This window comes from Monopterus albus, unplaced genomic scaffold, assembly GCF_001952655.1.
Source record: "Monopterus albus unplaced genomic scaffold, M_albus_1.0 scaffold149.1, whole genome shotgun sequence".
In the NCBI taxonomy this organism is placed as follows: Eukaryota; Metazoa; Chordata; class Actinopteri; order Synbranchiformes; family Synbranchidae; genus Monopterus; species Monopterus albus.
This window is the reverse complement of record NW_018128029.1, coordinates 544,113-563,803: the sequence shown is the minus strand read 5'-3', so window position 1 is coordinate 563,803 and position 19,691 is coordinate 544,113. Positions and strand designations below refer to the sequence as shown.

The following is a 19,691-nucleotide window of genomic DNA, read 5'->3' as shown; positions in this document are numbered from 1 at the left end:
AACCATCAAAGGTGGCAGACCGGGGGGGCATTGATCTTCCCCGCCGACTGCCCCCCCCCATCAGACATAATGTGTGGCTTTTACAGACGGCGCTGCGGAGCAAGAGCTCCCCATCTGGCCAACTTGGCTTCCTGCCGTTTTGCGCCGCCGGGACCAAGCATCTCCTTATCTTGCTTCCCAGAGGATGTCTCTTGGCAGGAAGCGGGCCACCTGTCTCCTCACTGAACCAAGTCACTGCTCGCCTCTCGGCCCGCATTCATTAACGCGCATCCAAGGCAGGTGCAGCGACTTACAGTGTGACGACAAAAGCCTGAGTGGGGCGCTCATTTTATGAGTTCTCCCCACAACGGAGCGCGCAGCTGTGGACTCTGCCTGTGACACACTGTCTTTTCAGGGCCACCACCAAACTCATAAGAGCAGTTTTCTGACAAATGTTCTCAGTAAAGAAAGAGAGGCTCTCTGTGTGTTCACTGTCTCTCTCTCTCTCTCTCTCTCACACACACACAGACTGCTCAGTTCTCCCCCCACACACTTGTGCCTTCGGGTGCACTTGACTTAGCCTTCTCCAAAGCCCCGGTGAGGAAAGTTCTTTTATTTTGAAAAGAAATGTTGAAAAGAGTGTTTTCATCTCTCCTGCAGCATGTTGTTCCCCACACGAGAGTAACAGCTCTATCTGACATGCTTTTATTGGAAACAATGTCAGCCAGTCATGTCGTAGTTCCTCTCGGTCTTCTTCATACGAGGAAGTTCCAGAGGTGGTTCGGCCATCTGCGCCTCGACCTGGTGTGCCACAAGAGGCGCGTGTCCACGATTCCCCCCCTTGGTCCAATCAGACCTGGAGTACTGGGGAACTCTCCATCGTCAGCACACTGGAAGTTCCCCTGGGCAGAGCCACATCACACAACTCAGTGTTCAGAGACCCATCTCTGCTTGGCTGGGGAGGCACGTGTCCGTCACAGACTGTGAGAGGACGGTGGGATCACACCTCGTCTCTCCACATCAACTGTCTGGAACTAGCCATGGTGCTGAAAGTGGTGAAACACCGGAGCACGCAAGCATTCTCTCATCTGCTCGGCGCGATCCAGCAGTGCCCCGTGTCAGGTCAACGGCTGTGGGCCTGGCCCCTGAACGGGACTGACTGGGGAGCCTTAGGTTGCCTCTGGCAGTCATACTCATAATTCAGTGCACGAGAGCTCCATCTATTACGGTGCCTTAAGCTGCAAATGGTCAGTTTTTCAACGTTGGCGCATTGAGAGGGGCACAGCTCCCACTTCCTGTCCACTGTCTTAAGTGCTGAATTTTTCTACAGATCCTGGTAGAAAGAAGCCTGGCTCTGTCTACTGTGTAAGCATTTGCCGCTGCCATCTCTTCATGCCATGAAGTTTTTGGTGAGCGAACTGTTTTTTTGTTGTTTTTTTTCCCACACCCGCTGGTGAAACGCTCAGAGGTATAGGCAGACAAGGCCTGTGACGCATTCAGTGGCACCTCCGTGGGATTACCTCTGGTTTTACACGCGCTCAGGGAACCCCCCCTTTAGCAGAACTGCCCCATAACAAAAATCTCTCTCAAACATCTCTCTGGAAACAGCACTTCTCTTAGCCCTAACCACGGCTAAGCAAGTGGGCTATCTGTGTGTACCGTCTGTCTCACTGGCGTGCCTTCTCATACACGAAGACGGCAGCTCAGCCATTCTGAGACCTATTCCTGCCTATGCGTCGAACATAATAACATCCTTTGTTAGATCCAGAGTCATTACCTGGATGGGTTCTTTCCTCCACCCCACAGAGATGAGTCAGAGAAAGAACTTCATGCTCTGTCCGGTGCGTGCACTGTCCCATTATGTGGTGTGCACTACGCGCACTACGTGCATTACGTGGCAGCTGTCAGACAGACACAACAACTGTTTTGTTCATTGTAGGAGGCATTCTCTTGGACAGCCTTTATCCAAACCATGGCTGTCTCACTGGCTGTGTGAGGCTATCACACAGGCTTACATGTTAGCTGGGTGTGATCCCCCACCTGGCATCAGAGTCCACTCTACGAGGGCTATTGCATCCTCCACTGCCCTCTTTTAAGGCATGACTGTGGAGGACATCCGCACGGCAGCCTCATGGGCCATGTCTTTTGACCCTATTCTACTTTCAGGACACGTCCGAGTTTTCCACTGGCTCACTTGGTCCTGAGTGTTCTACGCGGCCGAGTAGCTTCCCTCTTCGAACAACCGCCACCGAGCGCTGATTCCACATGTGTGTTTTCTCGCTCGGGTGATTGCTTGTTAGCCATGTACACTCACTTGACTGTACTATCAATGCAAGCCACCGTTGTACCCACTGTGTGTGTGTGTGCCCTTCCTGCACAGACGCACTCTGTCTGTATGCTCTCCATGGTACTCATGTTCTCCGCTGGTAATATTGCTATTACTACTGTGAGACAACAGCTGCGTAATACGGGCATCTGATTATCTCTGTACGCTGTTAGCGCCCGTATGCTCTTGCAATTTAACTGTTATCTATGCGCTCTTCCCTGTACTTCTCCTCCCCTGTTAACAGAATGGCTATTCTGCCTTCTTACAGTGGCAGTCAGGTGTTTATATGGGCACGATTGCACCTGCTTCTCAGGAGAGAGGATGTTGTTTGGGCTGCTATTATGGGGTATGTTGGCAAGCTGAGGTGTGTGTTAATGCTCTTGGGTGGCGGTGTGCCACCAGGGCGTTGACTACATCCAGCTGCGCTTTTATCCCAATAGCAATCGCTCTTAGAGGGCGGAGCCTATATGAAATAGAACAATGGTTACATACAGAAACCCAAGCTTCTATGAGTATAGGCGTAGCCCTCTAAGCTGGCAGCCCTGCTGTCTCCACCCCCGCCAACTGGAAAAAAAAGTGCTGGTGTAGGGAGCCGATCACAGGTCACAGTGGCATTTATGCTATCGCAACAGACCTGTTTTGGGAACAGCCCAGTGCAGGTCACATGGTGCGAAAGAATCTCTTCAGGACTGCGCATGTGCAAGGGATAGACCCGATAGCGACAGCTCTTAGAGGGCTACGCCTATACTCATAGAAGCTTGGGTTACTGTACATAACCATTGTTTTTATTATTCATTTTATGCATACAGTGCTTTTTACATTATTTCAACATGCATTCAAAATTTCAAATGTCACCTATGATCAGTCCTTTACTGTGCTCTACCCACTGAGCTACTGAATAACAAAGTGAAAGCTGGGGCACAGTATGACTGACCAACAGGAAACCACAGTCCGGTGTCTCGCAGGTAGGCATTAAGGGCCTTCCGAGTCACACCAGGCTCCACTGTCACATCAAAGTCCTCCTGGTGAAGATGGAGAACCTGGTCCATGTTCCTCAGGCTGAAGCACACACCACCCTGCAGGTAGGCAGAAGAAAAATGCAGTACATGCACGCACACAGAAACATCTTTTATTTTTTTCATGCTCGCATTGTCTTTTTAATTTTTCAGTGTAACTTGCCTTGTCGCTGTCAATATTTCATATGACCTGTAATTTGTGTATTTGAATACTTTCCATTCATTTTTAATTTAAGCTGTGCCAGAAATATTTTTACAGACTGAACTTTAGTTTGAGCTTTACTTCTCTGTAAATAAGACCCAGGTATTTGACCGTTTTTAGCTAATCTCACTTCATAGCCAAGAACACACAATCCAAGTATAACTGCACCCACATCCAGTCATTGTGAAAGAGGCCCTTTTAGACAAGGTATACAGAAAACTGGACCCCCTGCAATTTGTCTATAGGGCAGGAAGAGGTGTTGAGGATGCAATAAGCACTCTTTTAAATTTGGTATTATTGCATATTGATAAAATGGGCACCTGTGCACGGTTGGTTTTTATAGATTTTTCTTCAGCTTTTAACTGTATCCAGCCCCATATTTTGACTGAAAGGTCAGAGAGCTTTTACAGCATCGATAAAGGTCTTTTTTTTGCTGGCTTGTGGACTTTTTTAACAAATAGGTTGCAGTGTGAGGGTGAATAATACCCTATCTTGTGGTCCTCTACCAGTTCACCACAGGGCTGTGTTCTTTTTCCACTTCTTTTTTTCTCTGTAGGCTACTGGTTAAGGCGCAGCGCTCTTGCCCCTGCGCCCCAGGTTCAAATCAGGGTTGCGTCAGGAAGGGCATCCGGCATAAAACGCGTGCCAAATGTCAACATGCGAGTCATCAGTGTGACGATTCGCTGTGGCAACCCCTAAATGGGAAAAGCCGAAAGTGACTTTCATACATACTCATGTCAGAGTTCGTACAAGAATAGGTTTATTATCAAGTTTGCGGATGACTGTTATGTCTCTCCTTGACAGTGACAAAGATGACTACAGACCTTTGGTGACCGATTTTACTGAGTGGTGCAAAGCATCTTATTTAAAGAAAAACATTATTAAAACTAATGAGATAATAACTGACTTCCAGAAGAACTGTGTGAATTTTTCTCCAATGATTATTGATGGTCAGGTTGATGAGCAGGTTCAACAAAATAAATACAGTACATTGGTGTACTTATTAATATTAAGTTTTCTTTCAAATCACAGGTGGATGTGGTTTGCAAGAAAACCCATCAATGAATGTATTTTCTCCCCAAGCTTTGCACTTTCAAGGTTGATAACACTTTTATGAGGATGTTTATTCTTGTTTTACTGAATCGATTCTCACATTTTCTTTGATTTGATTGATTTGATTTGAACAGATTGCAAAAGGTTGTCAAGACATGCAGCAAGACTGAATAATCCCCTTAATAACTTATCTTGCTTATACAAGTTGTGTATTCAAGGGAAGGCTAGAAGTCAATCTTGGCAGACTCTAGTCACCCTATCTTTGGAGAGTTTGTGATCATCAGGACAATATGCCATCCTAAAATGTAGGACAAATCGACTTAAAAATTCTATGGTACCAAGGGCAATTGGTCTGTTAAACACCCAGATTTCTGCCAAATGCTGAGGCTGCAATAGTATAGACATAGAGGGTCTGGCACATGTAGGGATTGGCCTGAGCTGTGGGACTGGATATAATGTACTGTTTGCAAGGGGTGGGTTTTGCGCTGTTATGTTTGAACTGTTGTGACTGAGTCTTTGTTGTGATGGTACTGTTGGTTGCATACAAATTGTCCCTTGGGGATAATACATTTACCATTGAACCTTTAAGTCACAGAGACACACTTCCATACTTCCTGTCTCTCACCTTCGATGCGTTAACCCCCCCCTCCACTCCAGTCCCGGTGCCAAAGGGGATGATGGGAATATTGTGGTTGTGGCAGACCTTGGCTAAGGCACTGACCTCCTCCACACAATGAGGAAACACCACCACATCTGGGGGACAACATCTGAACAGCAGTGATACAAGATTCTCATTCACCAATCTTCATACTTCTCCACTAAATCTTTTGCTACCACACCTGGTAGAATTCAGAGTGAATTTATATTTATATAATTTATAGGAATGCACATTTAGAGACAAGCAACAGTGCTGGCATCAACAGGAGGAAATGTCTGTGTGTAAATAACCTGTTACAAGCAGACTGGAAGGAGATGTGATAAAATTATCATGTCTACATTTAAAACAATACACACATTAAACCTTTCAGTTGTGTTGAAGTGACCAAGCTGTATCTTTAAAGCTGCACCAAACAACATTTTTATATATACTATGTGTAACAAGGTCACTTGCAGAGGCGGGCCAACAAAGAATTAGCTCCCTACTTTACAGTTTCAATTAGCATTATGGAGCTTTTTAACTTCATTTAACCTATCGTTTTGGTTTTTGGACCTACAACTCAGCTCTCATCAACTTCGTGTCTGCTGCCACCAAGTGATCAAATATATAATGATGCAGCTTTAAAGACAAACAGGTAGAAGAACAAACAGATGTGCTGACTGTTAACCAGGCTCTGGGGACATCCAGTATAGTGCCATGTGGCACCCTAATCTTGTTTAGGTCTCATCGTGTCTGTTCTTGAACCAATTTTTGTGTAATGTCACACATTTTGTCGCCATCTAACTTTCAGTCAAATTCCCACCTGTTATTTGTGGAAAACACCAGCACCCTACAATATCACAAGTGTGTGTCTGTGTGGCCAAGAGAACTACACTGACCTGTGTACAGACTCATCTTTACCATGTTGCTCTCTGACAGCTTCACCCAATGAGACGCCATCCTCACCACATATCAACCTGAATGCAGAAAGTGCACTGTCCAAAACAGCACACTGTGAAGACCCCCACATGCACACAGAAAAAAAGTAAAGTAGAATGAGTCAACCTGATTACAGCAGGAAGAATATGTCAGTCTAAATGAATCCACCCCACCTAGTCACAGTAACCATCACATCCCTTGAGGTACAAGCCAAGGTGGAGGTGTGGCAGCGATCTTCGACTCAAGGCTATTAATCAACCCTAGACCTAAACATAGTTATAACTCATTTGAAAGTCTCACTCTGAGTTTCTCACACCCAAACTGGAAAACTCAAAAGCCAGTTCTATTTGTTATTGTATAGCGTCCACCTGCTCCTAATGCAGAGTTTGTAACTGAATTCTCAGGCTTTCTGTCCTGATTTAGTGCTTATACAGATAAATAGCTATGTCTTAAAAACATAAAGACCTGGATGACCTGTAATGTTTTACTTCTAAACTCTGACAAAACTGGAACTCACCTCTATCCAATCACCCCAACCAGTCGAGGTAGAAGGCCGCCCACCAAGAGCCAGAGTCTGTCAGAGGTTTCTTCCATTAAAGGGAGTTTTGTCTCCCCACTGTCACCAAGTGCTTGACCAAGGAGAAATTTGTTGGGTTTTTCCACTATAATAATAACAATAATAGTAAGGTTTAGACCCTACTTTGTAAAGTGTCCTGAGATGACTTTTGATGTGATTTGGTGCTATACAAATAAAACTGAATTGAACTGTCAATGGTTGCCTCTCAAGGCTCTTATATAATCCTATGTCCTGGGTGGACTCTGAATGATAACAATGATAATCACTTTTATTGGCCGCAACCACGTGCAGCACCAACTGACACGCAGGCACTGCTCTGGCCATCAGAAGCAACTTGGGGTTCATTGTCTTGCCCAAGGACACTTTGACATGTGGAGTGCGGAGAACAAGAATTGAACCGCCAACATTTAGGAGATGACCACTCAGTCATTCTGGTTGACCAAAGGTGTTCCAAGTCTCTTAGATTGGCTAAGGGGCTACTAGAGAAGCCATGACTGAAGATACAGGGGAGTATCCTCCCCTGTATTCATAGCAGACTAGAGGGGAAAGGATATTTTAAGAGAGAGGTTCTTCAAGGTGCAATATTATCCCTGCCTTTATTTAAACTGTACATGTAGGATCAATGTTCCGTTTTCTCCTAACCATCACATCGTGGTGGCAATGAGGTTGAGACCGTCATGAAATTAATGTCAGTGATCCAATCCTTAACTCTGGGGATGGCACAAAGAAAAGAGACCCTTCTACATACAGTACTGTGTAAACATGAACATGCTCACAGCCTGTCAGCCCATGTGTGAAAGCTATGTAAGACATGGCTCAGTGTTAGCATTTCTGCCTGCCACACAGGAGGCCTGATGTTTTTTTAACCACTAAATCACGGGAACTCTTCAGCTGCAAGACCCATATAGATACAAAACTGTAAAAAGATACAGTAATAATGCTTGAAAAAACCCCAGTGACAGGCCAGACAATGAGCTACAGATCAAGAAAATGTAAGGTTGGTGCAGAGCCTATAGCTGTTATAGATGGAAATACACACAAGAGAGTCAGCGAGGGTTTTGTGGGAAAAATAAGTTGGATGATATCTCACTTTTAAGAAGAGATAAGATAAGAAAGATAGAAAGCTACAACCGAAGGCAAAAACATTGCTCTCCAAAGAGGATTAACAGTGTCTAGCGCACTGTATCAGCTGTAAATTGGAACATCCAGTAGACATTTCTGTCCAAAGCACCTTCCACTAGTACAAATCACACCCCTGATTCTGAACCAGGGCCAGATCAATACTATTTCAAGTGCTTCACAGAAGTTAAGTTCCAGCTCGGCAGGTGTTCTTCAGCGTTTCCCTATCAGAGCATTCATTTATGTTAATTTGTGATACAGCATTCATTGAAATTAGATTAAAACTAGTTCTTAACTGGTTTGCCATAACCAAATAGGAAGTAATCATAATCACAGGTGTGACACACAGTTCCTTTGAATTTGATTTCTGTTTGCTGGAGCTTTTAATGGAGTATTGTTTATAGTGGCCTTGACTATGGGCATGTAATATCTGTGGTAATTATGAGGATTACAGGAAAGTCAAACCAAATACATTGTAAATTTCCTCATATTTGAAATCACATACATGTGTTCCTTAAAAGGTTCTTTCAAGTTTTCAGTGGAGTCCTTTTCATAGCAACCCTGACTATGATCATATAAAATGTGGTTATTTAACTGCATCGTTTTTAAAAAAATGAAAATGGAAATCACCTCAAAGGACTCTGCAACACACTGTCAAGTTGTTGATATTTTAACTCATGTAAAACCTATTACTTCAGAACTTTGCTGCCACTTTCAGTGGAATGACCAATATATGAATTCATTCTTGCAAAAATGTAAGGTAAATTCACAACAAAGTCTCTTTACACTGTAATATAAAACCTAATGCAAACTTACCCCCACTGTTAATGCTATTTCAGTTCAATTCAATTCAATTTGATTTGTATAGGACAAAATCACAGCAAGGGGACTTTAAATAGTAAGATCTAGACATTATTATTATCATTATTATTATTATTAATATTACAGAGGAAAAACCCAACAAATTCTCCTTGGTCAAGCACTTGGTGACAGTGGGGAGGAAAAACTCCCTTTAACGTAAGAAACCTCCGACAGACCCCGGCTCAGTGGATAGAGGAGAGAGAAAAGAAGAATAGCAACAAAACAGAACAAACACAACAACAAACAATCAAACACTGGGCAGGTTGATGTGGCCGGTGACTGCTCATCAGAAACCCAACCTGTTAATATGGAGAAATTGATCAAGTCTAATATGAACATGTTGATTAGGGGTAAAACATCTCTGCGCAACCTGGTCAGAGGCAAAAATATTTCAGTAAATGTAATAAGGGTTTTTTTTTATATAAAAGTTCGAATAATGTGTATATGCTTTTATGTCTTCCTTTAATTTTCTCAAAAATTTACAGCGGAATTACTTCAAAGTCAATTTCACTTGCAGTATCTGCAAACCAGTCATGGAAAATGTTTATTATTTTATCAGTTTATCAGGTTGTGGCTCACTTCACTACTGTCCACAAAACGTATGCCCTCAAACTTGTTTAGCTAACGCCAGCTCTTCAGCTAGACTGGTAAAGGGGGGGGCGCAGGTCTATGTCTATAATGCTATTACATTTGATGTTTTATTAACTGCGTTACTTGTTTATTAATATTATTGACTTTAACGTTAACGTTAGCTAGAAAAGAAAGCAGATTGAGTTTTTCTCACACACCAAACCTTTCAGCTGGTGCTGCTGCATTTGTAATTTACGTTAGCTCAACAAGTGACCTTTTAGTGCAACAATGACATGAATGGAAGCATTTAAAAATATCTTACTCTGCTGGTGTTGTCTGATTTAATGTTGCGGCAGAGAAGTACACTGTTCCTGTACGACAACAGCCGTCGAAAACCTAGCAGCATTGTTCTTCTTCTTATTCTTGTTCTTCTTCTTCTTATTATTATTATTATTATTGTTATTGTTGTTGTTCTTCTTCGTCTTCGTATTCTTTTTCTTCTTCTCTTCTTCTTGGATTTTTAACCGCGGTTGGCTACCGGCGTAATCGGAGCATTACCGCCTCCTTCTGTTTCGGAGTGTGGATCAGAGATCACATTCTACTGTCTTCTCCTAAATAATTAAATAAAATTCTGGGCAGGCCACTTGATATTTGCACAGTTGTTTTTAAATTAAACTCCTGAATCCCAGTCCCTATACGTTCTTCCTTCGGTTGATGTCTTTCCTGTTCATACTGCTGACACCCCATAATAACGTGTTACACTCTCCTCTACCTGACAATGATCACATAATCCAGTTAGGTGTTTGCCTATTGTTTTAAATGTACTGTTTATGTTAGAATGTCCTAATATCATTCTGTTAAAGATGACTTCCTCTCTTCTTGACCTTCCTATATTCCTGTTAACTGAATTAACTGTATTATTATATCTCCCTTGTTTTCCTCCATTGTTTCCACTGCTTCAATCCAAACAATTGTTTTACTTTCTGATTTACTTAATGGGACTACTGGTTCTCTGTGTATTGCTTGCTTTGCAAACTTATCCACCTTTTTCATTTCCCTTCAAACCCACACGTGTAGAGTCAACATATTTTCCTTAAATTAATCGCGTTACCATGTTGCATTATTATGACTGTATAACACCCCCACACAGACAAAAATGGCTTGCAAAGCATTTGTCTGGGCCCGGGAGGAGCAGAGTGGGCTCCGCTGTGCAGGGACCACTTTTGTAGTTGCTGCTACACTGCTGTGCAATTGCAGCTACAGTGACTTCTGTTTCGCGATGATCATTCATGTCTTTAGTGGTGTGTCACTGGACCTTTGAGAGTGGCTAACTGATTAAACAATCATAACGTTAACATGGAAAGACACCGTGCGTTGAATGGTTCTTGCTAGGTTAATCCACAGTACCACAGACATACGTTGTATTATGTCTATGCATGAGACCGTTCCCCTCAATAGCAGGAAAGTCGTTCAGTTCTGTTGAACTCAGTTCGCTCCTCTTCTTGACATAAGAATCACGTCCAACATATGTTGAGATTTTCTGCGTATACCTTTTCTCATACTATCGTTTAAACTACCACAATACTGACTTTACTCCTCTTCATTCTGGTTTTCACCTCTTGCTCTCCATCTGAGTTTTGCGCGTCATAGTAGTCATGTGTTTGCAACCCACCTATTCTTGCTAATGCTGTGAGCTTGACAGGCCTCGGAGGAGGACATGTACACGTTGTTTATCAAAATGCCTCTTTCTGTAAGAGAGTGGCGCTACAGGTCAAAGAACAGATTCAAGGTGGGCTCAGAGTGAGTTTAAAGAAGTCACTGGTGGATAGTTTCTGACAGCATACGTGGCTCCACTAACCTAGAAAGTCAAAGTAAGGGAATTCACTACTAACCTAATTAAGTATAGCCGACATTGTTTGTTGTGAAATAGTTGTGTGATGCTCTTATTAGCATTGCTATGTTAGCTGTTCAAAGTGCATGAAGCTGTCTCTGAACAAGTCAGTCACATTTGTATTAACAGAGCGCCGGTCTTATCTGTGAATTTAGTGCTGCAGTGCTTCTGTTAAAGTCGTTAGTATAGCTTAAACCCAATTAGTTTTCCATTATTCAACTTTTTTTCTTACCAACCAACCATCTCGCCTACTGACATGAATGGGCATAGGAACCAGTGACTTGAAAGTTAATGTTTAGCTAAAATTGGGATCACATGCGTTAGTTACGGTAAGGTGCGTGCCATAAGGAACCAACAGCTTGTCAAAGGTCACAAGTCACCTTAGGTTTTTGTGTTTACACAAGCAAGGCGACTTTACACTACAATATTTTTAACATAGTCTGGTGGAAGAACATTTACCCTCTGTGAGAATATTTGGCAAAACAGTTTAGGCATCCCAAACACCACCAACATATTTTGTTCCTTTGTTCTGTAAATAGGTAATTACTCCTTAAAAAGCTGTGCTCCCTGTGACTGGCAATGTACCCTGTAGACCTTCCAGATGTGGAGGACACTGACCTGACAAAAGCATCTGAGCAGTACCTCTCTTCTCTGGAGTCAAGTTCGAGTAATGAGTGGTTTGAATTGTCCAAGACCTCGAGGGTACAGTAACTGTTGTCTGACTTCATACAATTATGCTTGTTTTTACTATGTCAATTGGAGTATAGACAGAATAATAATTGCTGTTTTATTACTTCAGTTTTCAACAAATGGGAGCAAAGTGGGTGATTTTGATCAGGAATCTTTCATCAAACATCTAAATATTATTAATAGTGGACCACATGCAAGTTACACTCGTATGGACAGATTCTTAAGTGACATGTACAGTACAAGTGAGTTAAGAGAATATGTTGCATTCACCACTTCTCTCGTGCTTAGAATCTTCTCTGAGATAGCAACGAAATTCTAGACGTGTCGTACAAGTCATGAGCAGATAGCCTGGCTTTCTTCACATGAGGAAACACTCATTTGACCTACGAATTATAACAGCTTCATCTGAGTCATTTAAGTTTGAATAAAATAAAGAAATTGGTTTAATTTAAAATATACAGGATATAACAAACATAACATAAACACACCTCCTCATGAAGAGGTGATATTCAGCAGGTTGAAACAAGTGATTTACAATAAGTTGGTGCAGTTAAGAGAGTTCAGTGAATCCTACTTGGAACACTGCTATAAACAAGCCACTGAGAAATAAGAGAGTTTTAGGACAAGAACATGAAAATGTTCTTGTATGATGACCATAGTTTTTTTGGATTTTACTCTTTTGTCCCCTGAACATATTTTGTTAAACATTAGACAGAGCAAAGTGTGTGCTGTTCAGGCCAAAGAGTTTGGTTGAAGTGTCTTTCTGTCTACCCAGGTGGTGATAGCTTTTTGAAGATGACCAACTTAACTGTGCAGTGGTGGCACTTCACCTCCCCGATGATCCAACACAAGGTTTGGGACTGCACACTCCTACACACACACATACACACACACACAGATATGTACAGAGCCTAATGTATTCTCCTCTACCTTCCAGTGGTGGCTTTATACCTGCATGAGAAGTGGTGGTGCATGGATGATGTTTTACGAACATCCGACAAATCCAGGAATGGCTTGGTGTTGGTAACTGCATTTGTACACCTCTTAGTATGTCAGCATCACTGCATGGTGATAAACAGATAAGGGTTCCTACACAGGCCTGAACAGTGTGGAAAGAATTCTATCAGTCTAATAATTTAGTCCATAAAATATCAGACAACAGTGGAAGGAAAAGCCTACACTTTGCTTTGAAGTCTTGAGCACGTTATCTGGGGATTAAGAGGCTCTATCCTCTCCAAGATGTCAGAGGGTGTGATTCTTGCTTGGGGCTCTAAGTGCAAAAATGTATCAGTGGCAACTTTTAAGTTTTGTTGATCTTGTGTACTATTTTTTAAAACAATTATCAACCCACATTGCTATCCTAGTGTTTCTTGTCCCGTGACTGTAGATGTTCTTGCTTCATATTTGTGGCTGACACTATATTATTCAAGATATGATTGTGATAAGTATGATAACAAATGTCTTTCATTTTTAAATGAATAGAGTCAAATAAATTAATGAAGTAGCTTGTCGTTTAGGTTGTCATAGGGCTTTTTTCAACCAGTCATTCAGATAAATGTCAGTTTCTAAATAAACGTGGCTAGCTTTCTAAAGAAATGTTAACCAGTCGCTCACAGTCATTAATATAACATTATGCCTGACATCACTGAAAGAAAGAAAGACTCATTTGGCTAATATATAGATATAATCATAACATTTTTATTGTATGATAAATCATATGAAAATGCAACCGAATGTGGTCTTGCTCCACACTATTCTTCCAGTAGTTTCAGCTTTGTGTAATATTAGTGCTTTCTGCCACGTTAACAGTAACCAGAGTGTTCTATTGGATTGCCAAATTTACTCGTTAGTTAACTAATGCTAGCTTCAGACTGGAGGCAACATTTCATAGTTTATGTCATTGCTGGGAAACAGGATGTGATTTGGAGGAGCAAAGAGCAGTTCAGAGCAGATTATGGCATGATGGTGTTTATAGTTTGTTTCTACTGTCCCCAGCTGATTAAACAAAGTCTGTTAATTATCAATTTCCACTGGACAACTCCGGTGCTACCTGGTAGCAGCTTGTCTAAAAATGATCCAAGACAATCATAGATTGTTTGTGTAAACAAAGACTGTTGGACTTTTATAAATGGCAAAACAAAAAGTGAATCTTTTGAGGCAACATTCTTTTTTGTCTTTCGGCCAACTGACAGAATTAATACTGATCAACCGCAGCTAAGTAACTTGGTCATCCACAGTTGTCTTTATAGGTGGTGAAAGTGAAGGTTGCCAGATTAAACTTTAACTTGATACAGTTTGTTAACACACTGTTCACCATGTTACTCTCTATATATTTAAAATCTTGCTAAATTAAAATCTGACCTAAACCCTCAGGCCCCTGGGCCTAGGTCCATTAAATAACCCGTCCAAAGTATTGAGAATTCCAGAAATTCATAGCTGAGTCCCAGTATAACAGCACAAAGTACAAATTGTGTTACTATATTCACAGACAGAAATCAAGCTTTTGAAAAGTGTAGACTTTTTAAATCAAAATGGCCTCAGAAGAATAATTGGTGCAGTTAAACAAAGGCTTCATTTTATTTATTTACTATTAATACCAGGACCATGTTTTCACCAGTGCTGTTTGTTTTCACTTATGAAAGCTTCCTAAGTCAGTGTGTTGTCCCCAGGTGCAGTCGATCATGGAGAGGGTGATTGTCTTCTTGCTCAGTCAGGTAGTGGAGAGATCTTCACAGGAGGAGGCGCTGTTTTCCCTGCATCCCCGCACAGAGAGCTGCAAACTGCTGTGGAGAGACAGCCAGGCAGTCGGCTTCTACACTGTCAAACACAAAGGTACGATGGAGGAGAAGAGCACCAGGGTGGAAGTTCCTCTTTGCTGTTTCCTGGTGGATTTTCTTATTTACATGTAAATCTCGTCTAGTGCAATTTTAATATAAGTTAATCTAAAGTTAAAACCAGACAACTGATCATGTAAGGAAGCTTTTGTTCTTTCCTTCCATAGCAAAACAAATCCTACAGTTAATTTGTTTTGGGGTTACTGTATATATTGGTAGACTTATAGGTTACAGTGGCTAACGCTGTATATAGTAAATTTACAATGATAAACTTAAAACTTGGCTAATTAAATGTCTCACATTAATGGGGAATTTAACAAATGCATTAAGAAAAAGGTTTGTCTACTTAGACTTATCACCCAACTCTGCAATGCTACATGGTTTATTAATTTATTATAGGTCATGGTTTTCGTTTTACTGCAGTTTTACCGTTTGGCTCACTCTCACTGCTTTGATCACCACCAACAACAGCAGCAGGAGGCAGCTGTTCCCAACACCACCTAGCAGACAAAGTTAGCATCTATCTGGTGAGCCCAGCGGAGCATTTCGCAGCTGAAGAGCCAGATATTTCCTTCAGCTGTTCAAAACAGCTAAAGGGAAAGTGAATATTTTCACTCAAAACAGCTGGCCAATGCTGATGAGAGCAGTGAGACTGAACTCAACAGTGCCCTGAAAGACATAAAGCACTCCACAGAACTGAGAGGAAATGCAGAGTCCAGTGATAATTCTCTGGGGTTATCACTAAGCATCCCTTTTCACATCCCACTTGGTTATTTGATCACTGTCAGTATAAAAACATCCTCCTCGACTGGTGTAAAATCATTATTGTAAATAGGGGTGTTTTTGTTTTAATGTCAAATTTGATACGTTTGCTAAAGTGAAGAGTCATCTGAAAAAACTGCTTTCTAATACTGTACAGGGGACTGAGTTCCATGTTCTTGGCCTTTCTGTGTTTCAGGCAGCCTGTGTGACGGCTGGAGCAGTCGCTGCTACCAGCTCTTTTTTTGCTTTCTCTATTTCTTCTTATGTAGAGGGGAATTTTGTTCAATGATTTTTCCATATTTGGCAGAAGAATACATTTCCATATTTCCAGTCTTTACTTGTAAGTACATTTCATGGCAGATCAAATACCTAAAAGTCACAACACACCAAAAATCAAGTAGTTTAGTTTTGCTGAGCAGATAAATCTCAGTTCCACAGAGATCCCAGGTAGGATTGCCTATGAGAAAGCTAAGTCTAATAGTGTCAAAAGGAAGTGTGTGGTGTGAATTCAGTGCAGTTGTGTGTTCAGCCTCTTCTTTATATTTGTAAATGAGTTAACTATACAGCAACCTGTTAACAGGCTGTGTGTTTGTCTCTCCTTTATGTTCAGTGTGCAAGAGGTTTGCGCAGCAGCACAAGGAACATCGGGAGCGTCTGTATGAAGTGGAGGCTCCAGGGGACTGAGCTCAGTGTCGAAACATCTGGCTCATCATCCAGCTAGGCCACTATGTCCTCAGTACAGATTATTTTGTGAGAATTTCTCTATCATACTGCAAAACTAAAACCTTTCCTGAAGATCCCAGTGTTTATTGAGCTTATGTGCATTTAAAGCTACACTATATAATGTTTTTCTTAAAATGTCTTTAGAAGAAATATGCTGCCGAACATATCTTAGTGTGGAGAAGTGTGCTTTTGAGTCTCCATGCTAGCACTAGCTTAATTTCCAGTTTGCACATTGTAGCTTTAAGTAAAGCTAAAAAGCCTGTGACTTCATTTGACTCATGTCTTTCTAGGTATTAACGAGGAGAACAGCCCAACATTAGGAGAAACATTGCGGAATGAAGCAGACAACTCGTCTGAGGGTAAGAATCTCAATTTTTCACAGCCCTCTTGCTGTTAAAACATCTACTGGTGATTCACTTTACATTCGTGGGTCCATTTTGTTACATATAAATTCCCACTGAAAGCCAAAGCAGGGACTTTTTCCAGATCCACCATTTTTAGGGATGGTTGTATATCCTACCACAAGCAGAGATGTAAATTTTCACCCTCAGACCAGAACACAATGCAGCCACAAGAGACGCTGTGCTCGTGATATGTAGACCACACCTTCCTAGAGTGCATGTGGTGGTTAGCTTAGTAATACAGCAAAGTTAATATTGAGCTCATAGTTAAAGGTGGTATTGTCCATAACATAACCATAACAGGCCTATACATTATATCACTTTGGGCTAGCCCCATACTACGCCGGAACATCAAACCGCGACGTCTCCCGGTGCCAGCTTTGCAGCTGGCCATAGCAGTAGTCAAAGCATGAAGAAAATCAATGTGTGAATGTCTGTTGATTGTGTGGTGTGTAGCTAAAACATTCTGACACGACCTCTAGTGACATGTCATAACATTGATTTGATTTGATTTGATTTGATTTATTCTTTCATTAAACATAAGAAAACATGACTACGATTATGGTTAAACACGTCATAACAATAACAATAAACCTTCTGTCTCCTAACAGTAATCAACTTTCTGTCTAGTTATCCTTGAACCTGAACAACCTGGAGTACCCTTATGGGAATGACTAAGCATTTAACAGCCTGAGCTAGACATCCTGTCTACACTAAACATTTTTAACCAATGTCTATCTGACTAAAAATACCTAACACTTTTGTTCACTCTGTGTTGATGACTTACAGTTGGAAGTGCATGCTGGGATAGGGCATGCTTTCTCATGTGGAGTTTCTTTGACTCACAGGTCTCCCGGTGCCAGCTTTGCAGCTGGCCAGAGCAGTAGTCAAAGCATGAAGAAAATCAATGTGTGAATGTCTGTTGATTATGTGGTGTGTAGCTAAAAACATTCTGACAAGACCTCTAGTGACATGTCATAACATTAAACATAAAAAAATATTATGACTACGATTATGGTTAAACACGTCATAACAATAACAATAAACCTTCTGTCTCCTAACAGTAATCAACTTTCTGTCTAGTTATCCTTGAACCTGAACAACCTGGAGTACCCTTATGGGAATGACTAAGCATTTAACAGCCTGAGCTAGACATCCTGTCTACACTAAACATTTTTAACCAATGTCTATCTGACTAAAAATACCTAACACTTTTGTTCACTCTGTGTTGATGACTTACAGTTGGAAGTGCATGCTGGGATAGGGCATGCTTTCTCATGTGGAGTTTCTTTGACTCACAGCTGAAGGTCCCACACCGGCAAGCTCATACAGTGGCAAGAAAAAGTATGTGAACCTCATAGAATTTCATGGTTTTCTGCATAAATTTGTCATAAAATGTGATCAGATCTTCATTTAAGTCAAGAGTATTGACAAATATAATGTGCCTAAAATAATAACACAAAAAAATTCTGATATTTCATGTCTTTATTGAAGACACTTATTCAACATTCAAAATGGTAGTGGAAAAAGTAAGTGAACCCTTGGAATTAATAACTGGTTGACCCCCCTTGACAGCAGTAACTTCAACCAGGCGCTTCCTGTAGCTGTGGATCAAAAGGTTGACATACTTTTTCTTGCCACTGTAGATCAGAAAACTCAGTTATGTGTGATCTAGACATATGGGTCATAGGCCAAAGTAATGAAGATTTTATTGTCAGCGCATTGCATTTGTAGGAATGAGAGCAGATTTCTTTGAGTCTAACCAGTCATTATTTTGCCTTAGAATGACATTGATGAAATTGAAGATTGAAGATGAAATTAAATCTTGTGATCCAGGCCAAGGAGGAAGCTCCCCAAGCAGCATTCTCTCTGGATCAGGGTGTAGCCCTGCAGCCCACACAAGTCATCTGGACACTGGACCTCCCGCCAGACCACTACAGTCCCTAAATATTAAACATGCTCAGAAGTCCAAGCCCTCTGTATCTGTACAGCCTCTCAGAGAGAAAGCAGAGGAAATACACAGAGGTGCCAAGCGAGTCACATGGACATGAGTTCAACTACTGGTACAGTCACTGTGTGCAACAGCAACCCTCAGAGGGAACTGTTAATATGTGGAAGCTATAGTCACCTGAACCTGGGTCACCTTTATATTGTGGTGTTGGAATGAAGTTTACACACCCTTTCAGACTGATATTTGAACATGAGTTCACAGTACAGTGCATTAGAAGTACCACAAACCATACAATAAACTTTTTTAGTGTGATAAATGTTTTGTTCATATTGTTTCGTTTCTATCCAAACAGAAGCCAAACAATGTCTTTTTTAATTTAAAGGTGCTGCGAACTGGTAAAACACAGAGGTTATTTTAATTGTTCTGGCTGAGCAGACCTCTTTCCAGGGGTGTTTAGGACTGGACAGACCATGCTTTTTTGACATCTCCATCACTCCCCATTACCATTTGTTCATACACGATAAATTACACCGTTCTTAATACAATGGTTTGATGACTTCACGCAGCACCCAGCACATTTCCATCCACCTTCAATCTGAGCAGAGGACTAGTCAGTAAGACTGAGGATGTGCAGGGCCTTCTTCACTTCACACACAAGCTGAACATAATCATTAATTATAAAAAAATTTAAATAAAATGGGGCATAAGCCAGTACGTGTTTGTTATTTAAGGTGTTTTAAGAAATGTCTTGATTCACATAATCCTGTGGTTTTCAACAAAATGTCATCTTAAAGGAAATACACTCATTCACTTTTCATTGAGGAGACTGATACCACTCTTAATATCTCTATGATAAACTGGAAATAAGGGGGCAAACACGGTGCGACATCTATGGGTTTGTCCAAAAGCAACAAAATCCACCTGTCCCCAATCATTATATTTTTTAATGATCCTTATATGCTGGACTATTCAGCATATAATCCTCAACCAGTGTTGATGAATTTTAGGAAGAGGTGCATGCAGAGATTGGCCCCGGGCAGAAAGTCCCAGAGGGAATATTTTGTCATCTTTATGCAGAATGCAGGGGGAAAGAGCACCATTAAAATGAGAGGAACCTGAGGTCAGTGAGCACCTATAATGTGAATATCCCACTGGTAATA

The 19,691-nt window shown here is 41.4% G+C and overlaps 2 protein-coding genes across 2 annotated transcripts in view; one reads left to right on the top strand and one right to left on the bottom strand.

Moving 5' to 3' along the window:
- Positions 1-9,756, bottom strand: part of ldhd (lactate dehydrogenase D) — a 32,333-nt gene extending 22,577 nt beyond the window's left edge. The window contains exons 1-4 of the mRNA XM_020614693.1: positions 9,602-9,756; positions 6,113-6,225; positions 5,202-5,343; positions 3,240-3,381 (exon numbers count right to left, since the gene is read on the bottom strand). Of these exons, the coding sequence (XP_020470349.1) occupies positions 3,240-3,381; positions 5,202-5,343; positions 6,113-6,225; positions 9,602-9,685 (481 nt within the window). The 5' untranslated portion in view covers positions 9,686-9,756. The remainder of the gene's footprint in view (positions 1-3,239; positions 3,382-5,201; positions 5,344-6,112; positions 6,226-9,601) is intronic.
- A 2,732-nt stretch (positions 9,757-12,488) lies between these two features.
- fam169b (family with sequence similarity 169 member B) lies at positions 12,489-16,576 on the top strand. Its single transcript, XM_020614680.1, is given in 5 exon segments — positions 12,489-12,712; positions 12,798-12,883; positions 14,530-14,692; positions 16,067-16,192; positions 16,470-16,576. Coding segments are annotated over 4 exon segments (447 nt in total). The 5' UTR covers positions 12,489-12,712; positions 12,798-12,832.
- The last annotated feature ends 3,115 nt before the right edge of the window (positions 16,577-19,691 follow it).